The following is an 18,754-nucleotide window of genomic DNA, read 5'->3' as shown; positions in this document are numbered from 1 at the left end:
ACCAAATGCTATCTGGAGCAGCAGCTGAAATGTTCAATTTAAAACTTGTATGTGATTGTCTCCATATTACAAGAATTAAAAGAGTATGAATAATCACATCAGCATTCTAGGTCACTCTTATTCCCAGATCTGAGAGTTCAAAATCCTAATTAGTTTTTATTTTAAAGTGAAAGTTATTAAAAATAACTTTCTGGTTAGGAAGCAAAACTTAATACTTAAATGCCAAGACACCATTAGGAATCACAGAATCATAGAATAGTTAGGTTGGAAAGGACCTTAAGATCATCTAGTTCCAACCCCCCTGCCATGGGCAGGGACACCTCACACTAAACCATGTCACCCAAGGCTTCATCCAGCCTGGCCCTGAACACCACCAGGGATGGAGCATTCACAACCTCCCTGGGCAACCCATTCCAGTGCCTCACCACCCTTACAGTAGAGAACTTCCTCCTTATATCCAAACTAAACTTCCCCTGCTTAAGTTTTAACCCGTTACCCCTTGCCCTATCACTACAGTCCCTAATGAAGAGTCCCTCTCCAGCATCCCTATAGGCCCCCTTCAGATACTGGAAGGCTGCTATGAGGTCTCCACACAGCCTTCTCTTCTCCAGGCTGAACAGCCCCAACTTTCTCAGCCTGTCTTCATACGGGAGGTGCTCCAGTCCCCTGATCATCCTCGTGGCCCTTCTCTGGACTTGTTCCAACAGTTCCATGTCCTTTTTATGTTGAGGACACCAGAACTGCACACAATACTCCAGGTGAGGTCTCAGAAGAGCAGAGTAGAGGGGCAGGATCACCTCCTTCGGCCTGCTGGTCACACTCCTTTTGATGCAGCTCAGGATACTTGCTTTTGTACCTTCAGGATCATGGTGTGTTGAGTTTCAGATGGAAATTCCTTAAAAATTTATCCAGATATTAGGAAAAACCATCACAGGAATGAAATTCCTGCTCTCTCAAAGTCAGTGGGAGCATGGCCGTGAACTTTTAAGGGAGCCAGAATTCTACTACAGGAACAGGATTCTGGTTGTAAATGTGCTCTGCAATTCAAAAATAATTATGCTGGGAATACTCTTATGCTATAGTAGCTTGAAAATAAAAGCAAGCCCTGAGTTTCCAAATAACAAAAAGGAAAGGTAAATCATAAATTTATAAGATGGGGAAGAGGCTGGGAACAGACAGTACTTTCTTCAAGATAGCTTATTTTATCCACACTCTTTAGAAAACACTCACTTTGAAGGCCAATGGCCAAATCTATTACCGTGTTTCAACAGCATCCAGAAACCTTATCAGGGTTTATCCCTCATTTTGTAATGTGCTCTACTATAGAAAGAGGGAGTCTCAAGATATTTTGGCAACTCAGCTTTAATAGAAGTGAAAATGCAGTAAAAGTGGGGACACCTCAGGAATGCAGCTATTCTCCCTCCAACCTTAAAAGTGCTAGCATTGTATTCCTTACAGCACAAGAAATACAGAATGAAACATAAAAGAAAAGGTTAGGGAAAGTTTTCCTTCTTATACCTCTTGACCTGAACTGAAAGTCTGTGCAGAGGTTTAACACTCTACTACACAACTGACCATTTCTTGTCGCACTGATTTATAGGAAGGAAATTTAACAGCAAAGAAGGGTGGATATACCACCCAGGCATTTGTACTCTGCTTTGTCTCCTCTTTGGACACTGAAGTCCTTTTAAAGACTTGATAACCTTCCCTGTATCAAAACGCTATTGCAAAACAGCTTCAAGGTTGCCTTTTTGCAATCTGACTTTCAAAACAGAATATAGACAATCTAATAAGGGCTTGACCATTAACCTTTAGAGAACATTTAGGTCTATGCTTGTAAATTCAGTTTTGCAAGCAGTAAGACAGTTAATCAATCTCACCATTTTCAGAATTACAGGCAAAACCCTCTGATTCCCTGTCTTCAATGTTTCCAAACCAAATCAAACAAAACTACTCATTTTCATTTATAAGCACTCTGTAAAAAATAATCAAGGTAATTCTTTGCTAAGTATACTAGAAAGGAAGAAACAGATTCTTCTTAACAGCTTTACTAAATTTTTTGGGAAATATTCAGATTCATTTATGATAGGAATGTACAGTCATGTATATTCCTATGTATACGTGGAATATACATGTATATACAGGATTTTATTCCCATCTCTGCTGCCTCACTGTCTGATCCTGGTTGCATGAGATGTAACCTCTAGGTGTATTAGGGCGTTCTCCCTATATATATACACACACAGTTACAAATGTAGGTACAGAGACAAATAAGGAGGCAACCATATTTTATTTCTGCAAAGCACTTCCAAATACCTAGACGAAAATCACTGGAAATTTACAAGCTACCGTCACAGCAAAACCACTGCTCACTGATGATGTTATCTGAAAGAGTTCCTACAGTCTGCACTGGTGCAAACACAGAACAGCACCAGAAAAATGTCAGCACTATCACTGGGGTTCAGCTTGGATCATTCTGGTTTCTTAAATGAAAGGTTTCAAATGAAACGTACCAAGCGATTCAAAATACTTAAGGAAAGAAGCAGGACAGGTAGGGAAAAGGCATGTTTTGTGTATGGTCATACAATCTGTGACCTTCACACTAAAGCAGAAAATAAAAATGAAACCACAATTAAATAATATTTCTGGTGCAAAATTCTATTAACTAATGGGAAGTTTGGAAACAACAAATCAGGTAAGAAAATGCCATAAACTGGATTTGAAATGTTAATTTTCCTTACATAATTAAACAATGGCCATTGTTTAAGCATAGCAGGAAAGCCATCCCAGGAAAACAATGTAACAATCAGAAAGGTTTTGAATATTCTTCACATATTCTCTGCACTTTATTTTTTTTTTTCCCCTTCAAGGAGACTGTGAGAGATTTAAGCTTGCTTGGGGACAGATTACAGAAAAAAATCACAGCAGTTGTTAAACTGTTTAGTGAGTGAATTACTGTCTCCTCTTTTATTTGGGATTAGACACACTTAAACAAGATCAGTAAGGGACTTTTTTTCAGGGGGAAAAATACAGTGGCTGTCAAGAAGAAATATCTGCTATACCTAGAAAATGAAGTAGTTTTCTACTCAGAATAAAATATAGTATATACAGTATAGCTGGAAATTAAAGCACAAGTAAAACACTTTTTGGAAGGAAAAGACCAAAAGTCATTTATGTCTCACAAAACAGGGGAAACCTATACAAAAGAATAAAAAGCCTGGAATCCCAGACAACTTCTGGCTTCATGTGTGAAATCTGACAAGATTTCTAAGATGGGTCCTGGTATTAAGATGACATTGGTGTTGAGGTGGTCATCTGAAACAGTAACTAGCTCAGATCTTCTGAGAATAAAATCTCACCTGGTTACAGCTTCTTCTATGAAATTTACACTTCTTTGTTACCTGATTTTATGCTTTCTGCATATTGTTTTATTTTTGCAAACTGTCACAGGAGAATAATGATTTCAGCTGCATTTGACTAGAAGGCAACATCTTTACTAGTGCAGTACATAAACATATCCCAGAATCATTTAGATTTAAATTTCCTAACTTCTGCCAGGAAAACAATCTGTCACTTTCAAAGTTGTGAATTAGTATTAATAATTATCATTGTCCTTATGTTAAGGACAATACAACTGGCAAGAAATCATGTGGCAGTCTGACACTGAACATACGCTGAGTCCCACCTTAAGATCTCTGAAACTACCTTGTTACTATGGGAAAGACGTAAGACATAGTTCTAAGTGGTTCCAGGAGAAGCTGCAGAACAAAGTGGGAGGGCCACCACTTCTGCTCAGCAGAGAATGAAAAGGAGCAGCTTTGGTTGCTGCTTTGACTATGTTGTAGAGAACAAAGACCTTGACTGGTGTCCCAAAACACTTACACAAAAGTTACTTCTTTACTTGCATGTACTCAGCAGCCCAGGAATGGTTGAAAAGTGATCCGATACTCTGTTTCGCACTCTCATTCTTTGGTAAAAAACAGCTTGAGGATTGTCCTTGTGTGTATTGCCTCCCTATGCTTTCCCAAGAGCCATGCACCAGCTGGAGGCAGATGCCACACTGCATGCTTAACCATTTTCCGCCCCCATAGCCATTGCGCCTCCTGTGTTCCGGGTAATAGGAAGGGAGGCAACAAGAGCTGGCTTACACCAGCTCCACATTTCCTCAAGAGATGTAGACAGTTTCCATTTTTTTTGGTGCCATCTGAATGCAAAGAAAGGTAAATTAATTGCCCTAATGTATTGACTGTGGCTGTCTGACATCTTTTAAATGTTTGGACTGTGGGCTAAAAGGGTTGGACATCACTGGTGTACATGCAGATACAGATGGTTGCACACTTCCAAAAGGAAATGTCAGCCAAACTGAAAAGGGGGAAGCACGAAGAAAATACATATAAGTAACGAGGTGAGAACACTAGTCTCAGCTTTCTGAATTCCCATGTAAGTACAGTGAAATTCCATAAAGAAAGCATTCCTTTTTCTTTTTTTCCAGTTTCGAGTTTGCTCCACAGCACAGGAGTATCTGTGTATTTAACTAATGTGACAAGTTTTAGTGTGTCCTAATCAAGCCTAATAACCCTTACTTTCTAGTAGGTAGTACACTGATCAATGGAAAAGCTTTCTAGGCAAGAACTTGGAAAATGATAAAAGCATTTACCATCATTATTTTCTGCTTTTGACAATGATCTATGTCTGTACAGCTCATCAGTCATCTCTTGTAAAAACAGCATGGCACTTTGATCAAACAGCCAACAATAGCTTCCCGCGTAAGGTAAAATGTTATGAGAGGCCATCAGATAGAAATCACATTTTCTCTGAACAATAGGAACCCAGAAAAGATGTGCTTGATTTACTTGCAAATAAAATCATGTGAAAGGTGATATCTTCACAGAGTTTAAAAAGACAGTGATCCTTTTATTCACCTTTCTGAATGTTAAACAAACTTCACTGTCATGTTGCAACTGAGATGGAGTGTCTACGCAGTGATAAAGAGGCACATTCCAGCTCCACGAAACCTAACTGCCAGTGTTGAAAAATTACCTGCATTAAACCTTACACTTACCCACAAATTTTAAGAGCAAGATGTGGGAGTTTGATTTTGATTACAGGCATCTATCTGTGTGGTAGGCAAAGGTCTTTAACCTATGTGTTCTGAACGTACTAGGTACATAGTTTCATCAATGTCATGCCTCATTGGATCAATGTAGGATTTTATCTAAAACCTGAGGCTTTTCAGTTTACACTGTATATGCAAACACAACCTTTTACTGGTGCTCTCTGCCTTTTGTTTCATTGAGAGGATCTATGGTATTTATAGAAAAGGGAGCTGGAGACATCTTAAATTATTTTACTCAGATTCCTATTGAACCAAGGCCTTCAAAAGAGAAAGGTTGTTTATTTAAAGACTGGTGTGTGCCAGAGACAGTGGAGCCGAACACTTTTTAGTGTCAGAAAAATCGCTACTCTTCCTTTTCTACTCTAGCTTTCCCCAAACCTCTGCTTATTGCAACAACATTCTTTTTCAAGAGGGCTGACACAGATTCTCTGCTTCTGAACATAAATTAAACCACATCATCCTAATTTATTTTTGCAGTCTGTAAATGCCTGATTATTTTTGTAGAAAAGTTAATACTAATGTAGATAATATTCTCTTGATGTTGTGCTACAAGATGTGTGCCAAGACTCACACAGGTATTGAGGCACTTCCATTTATCTCAAAGAAAGACTGCATTTGGATTCTGGGCCCAAGTTCACATAGCAAGATGTATCTGTAGTTCATACTAAGAGGAGTAATTGATTTCCCAACAGAGAGTTTTTACGAGTTATGTTGTGATGCTGTGTAGATGGTGGTCATCATTACTGATAGAAATAAACATTGGAAGAAAGAATCTCATCTAATTAAAACACTAACACCTGATATCTGGTTGGGTTTTCAAGTCAAAAGCAACCACAGCAGAACTTCATACTCTGATGTAGACAAGGAGTACAAGATCTTTCTGACGTGTATATGATATATAAACTGAATGACTCCCTACACCAGTCTTAGAATTTTCTATTAACTTCTGATTTTGAAAATCTTACAGTGAAATAGAAAAACAGATCTACATTTCCAGGAGTGATGGCCAGTTGGTATTCCACTGCAGTTTCATTATAATGTGGTGTTTACCATCTGGCTCAGTTCTCAGTTCTGACATAAATGCCATAAAGTATCTGCATAGGCCCGCTGCAAAAGTATTTCAAAGGGTAAAGGAAAAAGCACAGATAAAGATTCAACACAAGCTGGAATCTGAAGCAAGCAGAGAAGTTGCCTGTAGCCTACCATGATATTTCTAATGAGGAGGGGGTATCTCACCTCAGAAAAGCTTTTTTAAATGATTAGTAGTCACTTTTTTGGTGATCTGATCAAGAAAAATACTCATGAATCATTTGTCTTTAAGGTATGTCATCACGCAGCTGCCAAGAATGGCAGTCTCAGCTCTCACGGCTTCCAGTCCTATTGCTGTTTTGGAGTTAGTATGGTACTCAACTCCTGCAGACAGCAGATTCCAGGAGCCAAACTAGAAATTTAATAATGCAAAATCATGAATAATCTCCTGCTTCAACTTTCTAAATTACCTGCTTTAACTTTCTGAATCAGCTCAGTGTGAGGTCAGATTAATGCCAGTGTTGGTGCAAAGGAGACGGGGTAGGAACAGGACTGGTTGCTGTTAGGCTTGCCTAGCTAAAAAAATACCTGAAAAACTCAGAGTAGCGAAGTTTTTCCTTTCCTTCTTTTCCAAAGAAATGTACCAGCAACATGGTATTAACACCACAGCTTTCCACTTCTGCTCCCTATAAGACAAAAAACTGTATGATTAATTATTATGTATTTTTAATATCTATTCATAACAAATCTAGCAATATTTACTTGAACTAGAATTTCACAAGAGCTATTTGCAATTTAATTACTGTTCCCAAAGCTACCACACTGGATCTCAGAGCTGAATAATTCTTCCACATCAACTGGTAACCGTGTATTCTATGTTCTGCTTCAAAATGCTCTGTAGGAAAGATGAGTATAATTTACAGCCACCTTTGGTGAATTTTATCATTAGAACTGAGGAGGTTGCTAGCTAGGTCTTTAAAAGCCTTTATGCTTAGGTGAATACAGGCTTGAAATAAAGTTAACATCTTTGTAAAAAAGTTTTTACTCAGATATTTCTAATTTGTTACACCCATTAAAAACATTCTAGGAAACACAACTAGAAAAATACATTCACAGTGCTCTGTTATGACATGGACTTAGAAGGCTTCTTGCACATTTTAAATGTTAGTGACTTTTTAATATATTTTTTAAATCTGATGAAGAGATTTCTGCAGAAACGGGATGCACATTATTTCAACTCAACAGCATCTTTAACAAGCCTAAACCCACACATAATGCTGGATTGCTTTTCTATTCTTCTTTCAGCACTAGCACTGGCATTTCTTTGAATGCAACAAAACACTAAGCAACATGAAGAGAGATTTTTTTTCCTCCTAAGTCCGGAGGGATTTCAACAAACTATTCTTATGACATCTAAATAGCTTCTGTGTCTTTTATCTGGTTGAAGAGCTAAGATGAAAGACAAGAGTCTATTCATAAGATTTAATACTAATGGTTATTTAGCTTTCAGCATCATCAACAAGTCCCATTAGCCCACTGTGTGTTTCATGCTTACTGCATATGTGACACAGTTATTTTATAGTTAAAGAGGTAACATGCCTCATTTCTACTGGAAGCTACAATTCACCAAATGCCAGTGATACGAGTTATGTATGAGTGGACATAGAAAAAAAAACTTTTCAAGCCATATGCAAACTGTACTTATTGACCTTTTATCATTTAACTGCAGGCAAGGAATATTTAAATACCCACAAGATCCATCCTTCTAAAGTTTAAGCACTTCAGATTACCACGAAGAATGCTGCATAAACATCAGTACATGCTTTTTTGAAAGTCAAAAGTCAAACACTCATGTATGCTTATCTGAAACTCAAACCCAAACTATTTTTGTCAGAATGTAAAGTTTTCTAAGAAGAAACAGAGAAGAACCCATTTATTTCTCACTGCAGTGAGATTCTAATCTGCTTTCTGTGGTTTTTGCTTACACGTTTAAAGAAGACATGAAAAACGCAAGAAATTTATTTGCTGATGTAATGTTAAAAACTGAACTCGTGATTATGCAATTTAATGCTTGTAATTTAATTACTCCATATTAAAATCAGTGTTGTACTGAAAACAAACTGCAAAATGAGTTTTAAAACAACCTTTTAAAAACTAAGTCTGTGACAGAAAAAGTTTTTTTCTTCTGTTCATGTTTCTTTAGTTATAGCTAGAAGACGACATACAAACAATACCTATCTTATCTTATCTAAGATGACAAAGCCTATCCCTGGATTTATAATATATATGCACCTATTTGTTGGCTACCCTCTTCATCAGTTGAAATTCCAAAGTGGAATTGGCAGATGTCCAAACACCATGTTAGTGAGAGTTAAATGTATTTTAAAAATACAAAACAGTACATTTTTTTAAAATAGAATATGCAGTAGGAAATCACAGAGACTACAGCTTAAGGGTAAAATTTCGAAAAAATTGCTTTTCCTAGAGTTAATGCTATTAAACTAAAGTACATGTTAGTACATAATTCCTTTTTGTCCACAGAATCATTAGGAGCTTTTGCTGCTGAACTGTATAAATTAGTACCGACATGACAAATCTTTGTTAGAAGATAATGAGAGCTCTATTAATATTTCCAACACCTCACCCTCCTGAGCTTAAGTAAAAGAATAACTTACATTTGGAATGTCTCTCTTGGCAATGAGAATGAAATGGTAAACTAATCCTGGAGCTGTAAAAAGCACCAGACTGGTAGCTTTGAGTTACAGAGCTACTAAGTAAATTCAGTGAAAGTCTGTATTCTGGTGTATCTGGTAGCTTCAACCCTGGGAAGGTACACTATAGCACCCTTCTGGGCTGAGCGCTTTACAAAAAGCTGAGGCACACAGAGAAGAAAGGATGGTGCTGTTCTAAATCTTACCTTGATACAAGCACAGGATGGGCAGGGACGTGTAGCTCAACTGGGGAACACAGACATATACCAGGGTCCAGTGGTTCAGACAAAGAATCCCAAAGACCAAGCTCTGATGCCACACAAGTGGCCAGAACATGTGTGCACATATTACAAACATAGGCTTATTTTCCTACAGTAATGTTAACACGTCATACACTTTTCAAAAGCACCATGAACTATTCTATGATTCTATGAACTGCTGAATTATGCCATTATTCCCTTTTAAGCAATATCAGATAACACAACATTTATTTCCTTATTACATTACACAGACTGTTAACATAGGAGCCTGATGCCGCAAACACTGAGTCACAGGCACAGCTCTACCTAATCCTGTAGCTCCCCACTGAGCTTTTGACATCCAGGACCTGATACTGCAGCAAGTAGCAACACGTGCCACTGAGAAAAAACTTACTGTACAGTGAGACGGGATTTTTGGAATAATGTACCTAACTGATTTTTAAAACTCATCTGAAATGTTAACAGACTTACTGTCTCTAGATTCTCACCATCCCTCCTTGCAGGATTTGCCTGCGGCATGACTGAAAAGCATTCATCATGATTAAAATCTGTAATAAGTTCCTTGTTCTCTTACTTGCTTCCCGGGAGATGGTATTTGCTGTGCAATATCTTGTTTCAATAGAAATTGTAAAAATAATGCATTTTTTGGATTTTTTGTTGTTGTTAAGATAGAAGGGGAGTGAATAAATGAAGAACAGGGGCAGAAAACAGAGGAGGGTCAAGGAGACCAACACCTTAGTTTCTGTCTGCTAGTGATGTCCCAAATCTTTCCAAAGGTAAGACTAAATATTTGGAAATTTTTCTGAGTCCATTTCTCTGAAATGCACTTTGTTGTTTAGCTGCTAGGTCAGTCAGTGCATCATGCCAGGCTTCTATAATTGAAGGCAATATAGGCTTCAATCCAAGCAGTCTAGCCTCAAACAGTGAAAGAGCATCAAGCTTTCTGCCATTTTGAGAGCCTCCAAGATGTTGGGCTATTCCTACAACGCATTTCTCGGATGAAGGTTTAAAAGATGTACCCATTATGACATTAATCCTACCAGGTATAGCCAGTCAAAAGAACTGTAAAAAGTCAAGCTAGTGGTATGAGGAGATCCAGATCTCAAAGGCAGTGTTTTTTGGCAAAGCCCAGACAGTCTTATGCAGGCCCCAGATCGAAACAATTTACCATTTTACAATGAATTGGCTTTAATCATGCAAGTGATTAAATTTGCACTAAAGTTTTTAATGTTTTGCAAGGCACTTTCTTACTAGGTAGGATTCAGGAATACATCAACTCTGATACAGAAGGGCTAAAATGTGCATAATATTTTTCTACAGAGGGTATAGCAGACACTATCCGAGAAGTCCAGTGGTGTATTTTCTAAACTAAACAGCCTATATTCAGCATTCAACAACATGCATAATTCCCATTACCAGGGATTAGTTGTTTTTTAATAACAACTAATGCCATGGAATTGCTATGCTGTTCCATTGGTGCCTTTAGCAATGAAGAAAATGTGACTTCCTGGACCTTCCCAGCTTTCAGTGCATCACCCACAGTTTTGCACCAATTCATAAGGAAGTACAGAATAAAAAGTTTCCAGCCAAATGGGCTAAGGCTAATTTGGGAGTAGATGCTGCAGGAGATACTTTATGCCAAAAAGAGGAAGAGGCTGAAACTGGTCTTGTTGCCAGCAGGCTGACTGCATCATGCAGTCAGGGAATGGGCACTGTTGCACTGCAAAGCCTGAGACTGCCTGACCCACGCACCACTGGTGCTGGGTAAAGCAGCTTCCACACACAACTGGGGAGAGCTCCTCTCAAGAATTCAGGCCCTGCCTTCCTGTCATGTTATACTTTATAAATATTGATTTCCTCCCAAAATAGGGCATCCGTAACAAGGACCCCCCTCAGGAGGTGTGTTCTTTGAAGGACACTCTTTTGGTTAAAGTGGACTTGGCCCCAAAGGCCACACACGCCCATCCTCAGCATGTGTAAACCTCCTTGCTCTGGGTACTAAAACTGACTTGTGGACTGTGACCAGTTCCCCCATGTGGCTGTTTGAACACAACTCCAGGCAGTCCACTTTCAGGCTGGCATCCCAAGTTTCAGTAATCCCAAAATGCCAAATGAGTAAGATTACATGCACCATTTCCAGTTTATTCCAATTCATTTTACAAGCCTTCAGAGATTAATGACCAGATTCTTTCTGTTTTGATTTAAAGAGTAAAGCTGTTAGTGCGAGGCCCAAATCATGTGTCTTCCCTGGCCTTTCAGGAGCCTACACTGTTATCTGGCTTCTCTATATGATTCAAAGTGCTTTAGACCAGGTTAAGTACCACAGATTAAAGCAGTAGCCTTGCCGCACACATCTGTGCAACAGAAAGCAACTGTGACCAGAGTGGACTTCCAGATTAATTCCTTGTGGGAGAAACTTCTGATATCCAAGCCAAATTCAATGTACTTGCAGAATAGGTATCTAAAAAGATGTCAGAAAGCATGCTTGTCTCTCTTGAGGTTATAATATCATCAGATCACATAGAAAAATAATTTCCTTGTCTGTGAGGTAAACAGCGACCCTGCAGTTTTTTAATAGCCTAGTATTTTGATGCCACAAGACTTGATTCTTTATGGGGTTCACATGGTCGGAGAACTTTGAGGCATGTAGGAATACTGCACTGCTCCTTGGTTTAACATAACTAGAAAGCTTTTCAATAAAATTCAATGTTAATCTGCTGATATGAAACACACATTTATGTCGTAGAAGACAGGTTAAGAAAAAAATGTGCATTCCATTTGAACTGAGAGGTGACAAGATTAATGACACACTCTTTTGGGGAGGGATACTAATTTTGGTCTTGGATCAGATTCTTGCAAAATCTGATGTGCTGCACCCTGACACAGAGCGCACTGGAAGAGTATAGCTCTCAACCACCATATTCCTCCATTCAGTTCAGGCAGTCTTTAGTTACTCTGAGCCCAGGGCTTTGCAGACTGTGAAGCTATAGGTAGAAAATTTTAAACTGTTTAGAAATTCTAGGGGTCAGTGGACAGCTTACAATGGCCTGCACAATCCCTGTGGCTGACAAGATGCATCACAATGCTGCACTGTCTGAAGGTCCAAGTGTAAAACCTTGTGCTGACCAGCTAAGTTGTGAGTCTAAAACTATACTGCTTATAGTCAGACAAAATCTGAGTTCAAAAGCTTTCAGTTTAAAAGAGATTAATAGCTGTGTCCCCAAGTACTAGTTAAATGATTAAAAAAAAACATGTAAATGAGATACTTCATATGAAAATGTGCTCATTCTGGAATCTAGAAGCATATGTTTACCCATTTGGAAATGAGACGATGCATGTATTATTTCCCAACATGAATTCCATTTCAAGAACAAATACAGAACATTTTGTATTGTCATTCCTTTCCTAACAATAGCTAAAATTAATTTCTAAAGTTTAGTCATTACACAAGGCATATTAAATTAGAGGTACTCACACTACTCGATAATTCATCACTCTAAATTTAAAGTCCCTGATCTGGACAGCTGGCCTGTGCAGTAGATACCTGCAACCATTACCATTATTTTCACTATCAGAACACTAATGCACTTAACATTATTAGAGTGCCCTTTCAAGGAACTCAGGGCAGTAACAAACGCAACTGGTGTTGTTCACTGGGCAACACCTTTTTCAGAATACACCCAACTTTTCTAGCTTGTTCACTTTCCTCTAACACTACACCACTTCCAGGCAAGGAATTTGCCTCTCCTCTTCCGAGAAGCATGGTCAAATGCTCAGCTGGGTGTCTCATATGAAGCAGAATAGTTCTGCTAGGAAGCCAGACGCTGCATTTACTTTGAGGAATGAGGAATGCATTTCCTTTCCTATGAGGAAAAGGGGTGAGGCGAGATAGTCATTGCATCTGTTGATTTCTGCACCATTTTCTCCAGTCTATCTAGAAAGAACCAAGTTGCCAGTCTTGCAATTCTGCCTGCATCTCTCCTTCACTGTCTGCATGCCTGTGCTATGAGTAAATCAGACTGCCTGCTCTGCAAAAGTCAGCAAGGAACTTTCCAAAAGACTGGGCCAGTTAAGGCAGGACAGATTTTTTCTGTTTTCTCTTCCAGCAACAATTATAATACTGGAAAAAGAAAATCCCTCAACTGAATTATACTTATTTGGATAACCAAGTCCACTGCAATCCAGTGCAAGGGCCATTACTAGGTGGTGAAATTTTCAATTTTAGATGTGTCTCAGTAAAAGGGGCAGAAATACAAGTACCCTGGGAGCACATCAAACTAACTGCTTTTTCTTTTCCTTGAGATATAATATCTCAATGAGTATTAAGTAAAAGAATGACTGGGACCTCCACCTACACACTGTACAGGGAACACACCTGGATATACCTGCCAGTTAAATGAAGTTGCAGACTACCATTTAAATCTTATTTTCATAAGTCAGTGACATTTCCCATCTGGTATCACAAACTGCGATCATTTTGAAAAACCAGCAAACTCATATGCACATTGTGAAAGTGCTGTGGAAATAAGGAGTTACCCCAAACATCAAACTTCTGTTGCTGTATCTTAGCTTTCAAAGAACATAGCCAATTTAAACCCTGTGTTTTTATGCTTTATCTGCTTTGCTTGAAAGTAATACTATAGTTATTATAACGCCAATATTACTAAAAATAACGGGTAAAACGATATGCACTGACTATATCCTATAGTCAGATTCACTGCTTATAATTGGCTTCTTTTGTGAGACACTGAGACAGGAAAGAAAATAAAATTTAGAAGAAAAGCAATAATTTGGGTTTTGCAAAGTAGAAATATGGAAACCCAAGAATTTCAAGACAGCTGTATTCCCTGAAGCTATTTAATTCTTGTTTTCAACATACTATAATTCCATTTGTAATTTGCTAATAAATTGTATTTTATTTTTTTGCTTACAATAACTTCAGATTTTTCTCAATGGAGAATTCTGAAGGCAAAATTTAAAGCAAGGCAGAAAACAAAATAGAGACATTCTAACTCAGGTATTTAATTAGCTTCCGATAAGCTTATGTGTTTATAACTAAATCTGTCAAACTGTATCAAAAGTTCCTCTGGAAATTTTATACTATAGCTGTGCATTCATGCAGAATAAAGATCCTTTTTCTTTCACTGTCATGGCAGTTAAGTCTCAATTGAAATAGGTTTTGAGGAGCAGACAACCCTATTAATCCTAGCTATTTTAATCTGGTGACTGATGAAAAGATTCAAGAAAGGGGATGGTTGTTAGTCAGTCAAACAATTTTTAACTGAACTCTGGACACATATTGAGGGAACAAAACCATTATGCATCAGGAGAAAGTTTTGTTAATGCCTAGTAAATATTAAAGGCATTAGAATAGTGCCACTTCCATTTTTTCTCCCCAGGCAGGTGAAAAAGCAAAGAACATGAACTGAACCAACTCTTCACAGACTGCTGATGCACCATAGGTTTATAAAGTAGAGTCCTATATAAATTCCTTACTGAACACTACCAACATGTGCAGTCACTGCCTCAATGCCTAATTTTTCAGAGTTCCTCATCTCTGTGCTGACTACAGACTGATGAAGAGATGGGAAATGGCAAAGACCCTATCTGTGAAGAAGGCAGGTTGCAGTGCCAGGATTCAGGGGAAAACAGCCAAAAGAGAGCAGGTAACCCTAACCCTGCCCCTTTCAATGATGAGATATATTTGCTATTGCTAATGGTCTTCAATTCAGTGAAACTTCTAACCTAGCTGGAAGATCATTCTCTAATATTGTTTCTTCTGGGCTGCATCTACAACATTTCCTTTCTGGAAGCAGACCTACCTAAAGTAATCCTTCCCTTTGTCACCTCAATGACATAATTACATTTCAGACGAACTCAGAATAAGCTGATATTACTGCAACAGCAGCACTTAGGTAAGTTTAAGGTATCAATTTCTATTTGGAAAATCATATTTTCTTATCTGGCAATACAGAGTTTTTTTCCCAGTTCTTCATAAACAGAAGAAAGCAGATACTTACAGAAACTAAATAATGGAGTGGAGGATTGCTACACAGTAATGAAATACATTAATTGCATACATTTCATCAGGAGATTCAGAAGTGACGAACATTTTTTTTCCCAGTTAGAAAGCAGCTGACTAATCATGCACTTTCATTTAATTAAAGCACTAATCCTGATGCTTATATGCTTACCTAAAAACTGAAAAAAATAACAAAGTTCATGGGAAATACGACAATGCCTGTGTAAAGAAAAATATATCTCTATTTCATACCTGAAATATTGTCTCATCTCCAGATGTTTTCAAATCATCTTCCTTCCCAATGATTCTCTGTAGCTGTATTTGTTAAAACATGAAAAAAACCCAACCACAGGAAAATTACAAATTTGGTCTTACACATCTCTCCTTTATCAGAAATTTGCATTAATTTCACCTTTTCTTAATTACAAGGTCATTATGCAAGGTTCATGACAAAATATTTGCATAGTTAAGGATGTTTACCTATTCAGACACACTTTCTCCTAGGTATGTCTGTGGTTAATAAAACCAAGCAGAGCATATGAACATAACTCTTGTAGCCCACCGCTCACTCTTTTTAGAGGATACTTTCTTGCACTAGAAGCCCTTTGATCACTCCATAAGATTTTGAAACTCACGGGTGTAACACAAAGGGTCATTTCAGAAATAAAAATTATCCTGTGATTTTTATGCTGTCCTCCTAGACAGCTTTACATAGTCTTGCTACAGACATACCTGTTCAATTCAGGTACAACTAACAACAAAGAATAATTTAATTACATAAGAAATGTATTTTCAGAACTGTCATTATTCAGAATGTGGTTTGAGTTTTCCCTCCACCCCATAAATAAATGAATTTTGAATGCTGGCTAAGTACTGAAATGGCTCTGTCCCAAGTAGAGCTTAAAGGTAATATAAAAAGTGCATTAATTTGCAGAACCTCAAGTATAACCCAGCTGAAAGGCTTCTTCTAATGTATTTTAGCTTGAGAGGTCAACACTGCCCCAAGAACGAGTGATTCAAAACAGCACAAGGTACACCTACCTTTCACAGACCTTTTCATGAATCCTCAAAAGGACAGCAAAAATGAAAAAACAAGGGACTTACTACATTTCAGGTATAGATATGGACATATGACAATCACTCTGGATTTGGAGACTTTAGGAAAGATGCTTTAAAAGCTCAGGGTTTTCAAAGCTTCTGGTTTGCTTCTCAAACATTTCTGAGTGATTCCTCACTTTGCCCATTAAAACTGGGAAAAAATAATCCATGACCAAATTTGCATAGGCATCATTCTGTGGGGTTTTCAAATCTCTCCTTAGGGCCTCTTTTTTGTTTTAATGCTGTTTAGAGAAGCAAGATGGGCTTGTAAAGCAGTAAGCAGGACAAAACCCACCAACAGTTCATGTTGCTAAAGATCTTCCTTTGGCCTTCAAATTTTGACTACTTCACCTGTTCTGTTTTTTTTCGTAAGCCTCAGATTTTGAGTTCCTCAGGATAGCTACTTTCTATTATTATTTTTGAATGTGCCTGGACCGTATTTATCAAATACTGTAAAAAAGACAATTAAACAGTATTAGTTCTTCCAAGTTTCTCCAAATTTTTTTTATTTTTGATCACTCAGAGAACAATGTACTAGTATATTAAAAGCATTATGATTTCCCTCACAGCAAAATATCAATATAGAACACTGGATAAAACCACAAGTGCTTTATAGAAATATTACATTTTTTCTTACCTGGAAAATCCATCTTTTACTCACACACAAGAAACGCAACTGCAAATACTTTCCCAACAAGAGAAAATATGCCTTTTTTTTTTTCAGTTCTGGATTTTATTTTGAAAGGACTCTTAAAAAATCTGCAGAGACTACTAAAGAGCACAGACACATGGTATCATTCTTCTTCACAAGTGTTCTGGAAGATTTAGTTTATTGTTTTCTTACATAGTATATAAATCCTTATAGAACTTGATACTATTTCCAGTAGTTTGCAGGTTTTTGCCAGCACAATGCAGCAACAGGGAGAATAATTCTGCCCTTGAGAAATGGACTTGTATACAACTGTTCTATGTAACATTTATCTGTATTTAATATTTATATCTGTTCATCACTCAAGATACTAATGGCTAATTTGGCTAATTCAAAGATAATGAGACCTATTATGCATAACTGATGCCTCTTTGCTAATGACATATTAAGAAGCAATCTTTTCTGCAGAAGACAAGAGCTGTCAGAAAGGCTGTGTCATTCTTAAAAAAAAAAAAAAAAAGGTGATTTTACATCTTCCAGTTGTCTGAGGGGGATTAGTGCTTGCAAATGCTCTACGACTGCAAGAGCTATTCTGTACCAAACCACCACAACTGCTGGCAGTGGCAGGTGCTGGTTCATTCAGCCCTAGATGAACCTCTGGAAGTTTTTTGTGGTAACTGCTGCCCAGGACAAGTGTATAAAGACAGTCTACAAAGTTTAAATCACACAGCTCTTATATGTGGCAACAGCGTTACCCTAACTCCATACCCAATAGTTTTGAATATATATATATATTTTATATATATATTAAAAAAATAGTTAAGATATATTTTCCTGAGATGCCAACTGGGATAAGATAAATGACAGATTATCCAAACAACCTATTAACTTGTTAGATATACAGCAGCATCCTATGATGCGTACATAACTAGCGTATACAGAGGTTAACGCACATACATTTTTCCAAGTTAGAACCATAGAATAGTTAGAGCTGGAAAGGACCTTAAGATCATCTAGTTCCAACCCCCCTGCCATGGGCAGGGACACCACACAATAAACCATGTCACCCAAGACTCCATTCAACCTGGCCGTTCTTATGTTCCAAAAATTCTGTTTTTAAACCTAACCTATAAAAATCAAGTTTTACTTTAAAATAGTCACTATTTATAAATGTTAAGTATACAGTCATGTAAGAAAGCTCATCTTTTAACCAGCCTGCATCCTGTGGGACTTCTCTGATGATTCTTATAAGTTGACAAAGCAATTTATAAGTTTTTTTTACCGCCCTATATTAATCAATACAGCCCATAAAGGAAATGCAAAGTAACAATCTATCTAACTAGAATAATCTTAATTTAATTTGATTGCCTCTATGGAAATGAAATTATTTTTAATGATTTGTATAATGTTTTCACCTCTAGCTTTGATGACTAAATGTTGTTCATACTGGCTTATTCAATTAGAGTTACATGAAATGGGTAATGTATATTAAATATATGACATACTGTACACCTCCCCAAGAGAGCTGTGCTGTATTTCTGCAAGAGTCTCCTTATTTACTTAACTGACACAATACAGTTTAAAGGAAGTACTGCTAGCATGGCATTGTGGTGCAGAGGCACCACAGGCTGAATACATTCACTTGTGTTCATGAACTTACTTTCCCCGGTAATGTTTTGTATATGAACAATACAGCCATAACAGTGATCAGGGCACAGCTACTCTGATAACAATTCACTAGGACTGTACCAGGTTTAGCAGGTTAAAAATAATGGCTTTGGCTAGAATTTGATTTCTTTCAATCATCAGAATAGTTAACATTTAAACAGAGAAAATTCTTCCAGCTTAAAAGATTTTGTGCAGCAACAA

General features: G+C 37.5%; 1 protein-coding gene across 1 annotated transcript in view; it reads right to left on the bottom strand.

Annotated features, from left to right (window-relative positions):
* The window catches only part of MICU2 (mitochondrial calcium uptake 2), a 142,348-nt gene that overhangs the window by 8,915 nt on the left and 114,679 nt on the right, over positions 1-18,754 (bottom strand). Inside the window, exons 7-8 of the mRNA XM_062615212.1 lie at positions 15,391-15,453; positions 6,734-6,831 (exon numbers count right to left, since the gene is read on the bottom strand). Of these exons, the coding sequence (XP_062471196.1) occupies positions 6,734-6,831; positions 15,391-15,453 (161 nt within the window). The remainder of the gene's footprint in view (positions 1-6,733; positions 6,832-15,390; positions 15,454-18,754) is intronic.

This window comes from Pezoporus occidentalis, unplaced genomic scaffold (genome assembly GCF_034315485.1).
Source record: "Pezoporus occidentalis ecotype Australia unplaced genomic scaffold, CSIRO_AGI_Poc_V1 ctg18, whole genome shotgun sequence".
Lineage (NCBI taxonomy): Eukaryota > Metazoa > Chordata > Aves > Psittaciformes > Psittacidae > Pezoporus > Pezoporus occidentalis.
This window is presented reverse-complemented; position numbering and strand designations above follow the sequence as displayed.